Below are 6,185 nucleotides of genomic sequence, written 5' to 3' on the forward strand. Positions count from 1 at the left end.
GGGCTTGATCCTTCAGTATCCCACTCTTGTATGGCTGATGTAGCATCTGTGTATTTTTCTCATCCTAGATCAGGCTTTGAGCTGTGAAATACCTTGCCTCATGAATATGCAAATAACCTGAGCTCCTCTGAGATACATATAAATCTATTGGTGCCTTCAGAGCATCACTCAACAACCACATCCCTCCTCTGGAGAAAACCCTGGAACCGCAGCTCCTCACGATGGACTGGACCTGGAGGATCCTCTTCCTTGTGGCAGCAGCTACAGGTAAGTGGCTTCCTAGCCTTAACACTGAGGAAGGAATCCTGGTTCAGTCAAAGAGGATTTTACTCACTCTTGTGTCCTCTCCATAGGCGGCCAGTCTCAGGTCCAGCTGGTGCAGTCCGGGGCTGAGGTGAAGAAGCCTGGGGCCTCAGTGAAGCTCTCCTGCAAGGCTTCCGGTTATACTTTTACCAGCTACAATATAAACGGGGTGAGTCAGGCCCCTGGACAAGGACTTGAGTGGATGGGATGGATTAACCCTAGCAATGGTAATACAGGCTACGCACAGAAGTTCCAGGGCAGAGTCACCATGACCAGGGAGACGTCCACGAGTACAGCCTACATGGAGCTGAACAGCCTGAGATCTGAGGACACGGCCGTGTATTACTGTGCAAGATACACAGTGTGAAAACCCACATCCTGAGAGTGTCAGAAACCCTGAGGGAGAAGGCAGCTGTGCTGGACTGAGGAGATGACAGAGGTCAATAGTTTTAAGGCTGTTTTGAATACGGGTTACATATTTAAGAAAGAAAGAACAACAGAAACAAGTAACACTCTAATTGTAAGAGATACATTCCATTTAAGAGTCATCATATAAGCCAAATTCACAGAGTGGGAAATCCACACTCAATAAATTGTTACAAACGTTCCATGAAGGTGCCACTGTGAACAGGTTTTCAAATTAGATGAATACATGGTTTAGTGCAAGGTTATTTGATGAAGTAGTAGGAGTAAGTATGATTATTAAAAACTGGCAAAAATTTCTTTCAAATGTTTCTGCCACTCTTTATAAATTTATATAAAATTATTTTTAGAGCAGTTTTAGAATTACAAAGAAATTCCACAGAAGGTGTGAGATTTCCCATGAATCCCTGCCCTACACAGGCACAGTCTCCTCCACCACGACCATCCAGGACCACAGGCACAAATCAGTTGCAATGGATGAATCTACAAGGACAGTTGGTTCTTTCGTTTTTGGTGATCCCCTAATATATCAAGACTAAATTATCTCGGAGCACCACAGGTATTTTCAGTGGCTTTTTAGAGATGATATTAGTCAGAGGGAAAGTGGGTGAAGCTCTTACTGTTTGAACCCTTTCTTCAAAAAACCATAAAACATGTATTAATTTAGCACTTATCTTACTTCCGGTTTACAGAGTTCCTTCTAAGAGAGTAAGATTTTTAAGCTTTTAAAGGCAGGTTCACGTCTGTAAAAGTCCAGCAAGTTCTGGTGAATCGCGCAATGAACATCCTTTCATGAGAATTGGAGACCCTGGCAATGAGAGACTCCATGTATAAGGGCATAGAGTTGGATTAAGTACACTGTAGGCTCTTGGGTGGTGGGTCTGAATAAGATGATCTGTGCAGCGAATGCAAACACATGCATGGGACTCAGGCAGGAGCAAAAGCTTCCATTTACAAAGTGGGTGGGCACCTGAAGGGAGCCCTCACAGAGGTGGGCACTGTTCGCCCTTGATGAGTGCACATTAGCCAGAGGCGGGAGGCAACAGTGATTCATGTCTAGGGAAATTGCAGGGCTACCTCCTCTAGGGGAAAGGAAAGCCTGAGCCTCTCCTACAGTGTGCTCTGTTTTCAATCATCCACTGAGGTTTGAAGTGCTTCACACAGACTGAAACAAACACGGGCTCCTTTGAGCGGTGTCTGGCATTTGTTCCAACCACAAGAGAACGTCCCCCTGCTTTCTCCCTCCTTGGTTCCCTCCTGCAAGCCAGCAGCCGTGCACTTTAGTCTGCATCTCCCATACCTCCACCCGTCTCATTCCAAGGGCCTTCCACTACACCCTCCACTGTTTTTGAGAGCACTGGCAGACTCTGAACTTTTCCACAGTCTGTTGTTACTGAAGTTAGGATGTTTAGGACCAAATTAAGGATGATATTTTATGACTGAATTCCAGCACTCCCTCTCCCCTGGGACAGAGCACATAACCACGATTCTGCAGGTGGAGACAAAGTTGACGGTTTTTCTTCCTCAGCATAGGAAATGAGCTCTAAGTGGAGGGTTGGGCAGAAGCTTCCCACCTTCCCAACACTTCGGTTATGGTGGAGCAGAACCTCTGCTGAAGGACAGAGCTAGAAATCAGGGACCCAATGTTTCCAGTGGCACTGGACCCAGGGCAGAGCCTCCATCCATGAGTGGGGCTCCATGGAAGAAGTGAGTCTCTGGCTCTCAGTAGCTCTTGTCCAGAACTGAGCCTCAGCATCAGGTGCTGTGGGCAGGGTCAGAGGGCCAATGTCCTGGCCCCTGGGGAAGAGTTTCCTCTGGTGGGAGCTGGTAGAAGGTGTCCTGTCTTCTTGGCTGCATCTTCTGTAGTGGAGGTTACGTCATGCTGAGCTTGGATGTGGAAGGAAGTAGGAACATCTTGGATAACATATAATGACTGACCTTACTGAGTTTTCTAGATTTTCCTGAATAAATGTTTCTTCACTTGCTGTATGCTGTCAGAGCCTTTCCAAACCCTGTAATTTTCCAAAATAATTTTCACTGGTCTCATGAGGGCATGGATTCATTGAGCCCCTCATGCTGTCAAAGAGAAATAAAACTTTTTTCACTTTAGAGAACATCCATGGGCTATAAAATAATGGGTTGGCTTTTCCTCCAACACTTTGAAGACACCATCACTTTTCCTCTTACTTGTAAGGTTATAACGAGAGGAATGCTGTCATCATCTTTTCTCTTCTTTTGGAAGGAATTTCTATTTGTCTTTGATTTTCAGCATGTATTTCTATTTGTCTTTCATTTTCAGCAGTTTTAATAAAATTTACCTAAATGTGTGTGTGTGTCGAGGGTTGTTATCATGCTGTTCTGTGTTCTCTGAGATACATGGATTCATTATTTACTCTGTCTCCATTTTTGTGAAAACAATTAGAAAGAAAATCTGTATAATCCCAGAAATGAGCCTCCCTGATGCGAGTGGAGAACCACGTGGGGGCGCTCAGAACCCACTGAGCACAAGAGCCAGCCTCAGGGCAGGTGCAGATGGGGATTAAGGTCTGGTTTCCTGTCAGCACTGTGGCTTCCTCTCCATAAAACAGATTCCTCTGGGGCACTTCTCTGAATTCTTTATCCTGCTCTTCCTATGAAGTCTCTGAAGAAGAAGCATTTGTCATAACAAGAGAAAAACTTTCTCACATGCACCAAAGGCAGAGTCACCTGCAGTCATTTACTCCTGTTTCTCAACATTAATAAGCTATCAGTGCTTCTGAAGCTAATCAGTTAAATGTATAAAGATGCTGTGTTTAACTCAGCATTGCAGCCCAGCTCAACAGAACTCCAAGGGACAGTCAGCCAGCAGCAGGCAGGATAACGTGCATGCTGGGCATTGGGGCAGAGGGGGTTAGCATCCAGTGCAAGAGAAGAAAGGCCGCGTGGTGGTCACTGTCAGGGCTCCAAGCCCACAGTTCCAATTGTAGGTGATCCCTGGCAAAGCAAGAGAGACCCCACCAATGTTTAGTGTGGATGTCGAGTCTGATGGTTCTACACTCACACCCCAGGTGAATATAAAAGTTTTATTAACTCTATTTTTGGGGTGTCTGCTGAGAGCAGCACAGGCTTCTCAAGAAATTACAAACTGGAATTTCCTCATTAGAGCAGGAAAGGAGGCTGGCTCAGGGCTTTCTAATGATTTGGTGGTGGGGTCAGGAGGTGTGTTCCTACTTAGGAGAAGGGGCTTGCATGATTTAAACCTCACACTGGTATCAGATAAGGGAGCTTCTGTGATTTCTTAACTAGATTTACCACATGCAGAGAACAAGGAGGAGGAAGAATAAACCTTAATTCATTAGCATTGACGCACCAAAAACAGGACCTGACACTTTATTCTCCCTAGCAGCTTAAGAAAATTGAGTGAAAAAGAGAAATAAGATTCCACTATGTGTGAAAAGCAAACAGGTCTAAAGAAAATAAAAATTATATTACTGTAAGCACATAATAAAAAGAGAAGAAGGAATGAGACAGGCAGAGGTGCTGAATCAATGCCCTGTGTGGGGTCTTTTCATTATCCACAGTCATCAGTTTATTCTGAAGGTCTCAGGTCAGCTTCCTGCTTCAAAATATCACAGGCCCTTACAGTACATGTGAAAACGCTCGGTTTGTCGTTCTTCACTAAAGTAGCCTTATAATTAGATGAACTTCTGAATTTAATCTCCAGTTATGTTAAATACAAAACAAAACACAATCTACAATTTAGGAAAGTGAGAGTTTATCTTTTATCAAGGGTTACAGCCATCCGTATGCTGGAAAGCATAGCTTTGGTAAAGATGAGAGAAAGGCACTACCATGAAGAAGGGGTTGGGCAGAAGCTTTATGCTGAAGGGTTTGGTTAAACAGACACAATCGACAGGTTACAGGAGGGGCTGTGGATGTTCATGGAGGTGGTCCTGACATATGTATACTGGACACACATGCATGTAACTTATGACCCCTATTTACTTACTAGTGAAGACTTAGCGTTTAAATTCATTAGTTAGAACCTATGTGCCAAAAGCAGAAGCAGAGACACAAAGGCACTCAGTGTGCAGCCTCTGTAAACGGCCAGAGCCAGGCCGTGGTCAGTGGTCTCTGATCAGGAGAAAGGTCCTGATATGAGTCTAGTGTTCAATCAAACCTTGGGTTATGACTTGTGGAACAGGGGTCAGTTCATCAGGGGATGGGCTGCAATTGTCTTCACAGTGCTTGTCTCAGTGCCCGTGCTTACTGAGCCACTAGACAAAAATAATCACCTATTGGCAGTTAGAACATAGTTTATCTTTCAAGTGTAGGAGTGAGTGGCAAAACCCTTGCCTGACATGGCTTTAGGTCTTATTTATAATTTGACATCTTATTGCCACAGGGAGTCTGCTCTGTCAGTCTTATGATCTCTATTTTAACATTAGTGTTGGTCATTGTTGTGTCTAAACCGAAAAGGGGAGTGGGTATAAGAGGCGTGTCTGATCTTGTCATGGCTGGGAACTCAGTTTTAGGCTCTTCTGGAGTCCCTTAGACAACAGATGGACTATTTAGTCCGTTGGGGCACTTAGGATTTTATTTTTAGTTTACAGTTCATTAATATGAACCCAAGTATTGACATTGTGCAAATTAACTGCTGCGTTGTGGTTGAAATCACCTGGTAAGATTCCTTCCAAAGTAGTTCAAGAGCAGTGTTCCACGCTGATGTTTCTTCCAATAGATATAATTCCCTGTTTTAATGTCGTTAGAGGCTATTGAAAAGATGTAGGAAAATGGTAGCTTTAATCTGTTGATGAATGGAGTGTGTAAAATACAGTCATCACTTTCAATACTTTGTCATGTGTGCATGTACTAGGAAGAGGTGAGCACTGGGGGTAAATTTCTAAGTGTATGTGCCTTCCAGCTACCAAACCATAGGCTAATAACTGATGTCTCCCTGAGGGACTTGACTATAATGCTCTGATGCTAGGGGGAGAGAACGTTTGGCCAAGGAAATTCAAGATTTTCTTAAGGTTTTGACAATGTTAGTTCAAGGATGACAATTTTCTTCAATGTCTTCAGAAGATTGTGGATGGGACAGATGCTGAGTTATATGAGTAATGCTGATGACTTCTGAGTTTAGATAGTATTATAAACAAGACTGTTTGGTGTGATGATCCACTACAATACGTATTCTTTTAGTTGTTTTGTCATTTCAGTTTCCTTTAGGATTTTACTTCCTAGGTTACATTTGTCAGGTTCCTAAAATGTAGTCATGCATCTGAAATTTATTCTTTTGTTGAGAATTTTTACATGTTCCACAAGATGTGAGAAGCTTCTTTTTGTAAAGAGCATCCCAAAGTCAGGCACTCCTCTAAAACATGCACTTAATCCTTGCTTTGGCTTATTGACGAGCTCTGTTGACCACAATAACTTCTGTCACGTGGGCTGACTTTACATCAGGTGGAAGAACACACTCT

General features: G+C 43.5%; 1 gene segment (V, D, J or C); it reads left to right on the top strand.

The window, feature by feature from the left end:
- Positions 1-206: 206 nt before the first annotated feature.
- Positions 207-964, top strand: LOC105465894 (immunoglobulin heavy variable 1-8-like). The segment is given in 2 exon segments: positions 207-267; positions 354-964. Coding segments are annotated over 2 exon segments (363 nt in total).
- Positions 965-6,185: the final 5,221 nt, after the last annotated feature.

This window comes from Macaca nemestrina, chromosome 7 (assembly GCF_043159975.1).
Source record: "Macaca nemestrina isolate mMacNem1 chromosome 7, mMacNem.hap1, whole genome shotgun sequence".
Classification (NCBI taxonomy): Eukaryota; Metazoa; Chordata; class Mammalia; order Primates; family Cercopithecidae; genus Macaca; species Macaca nemestrina.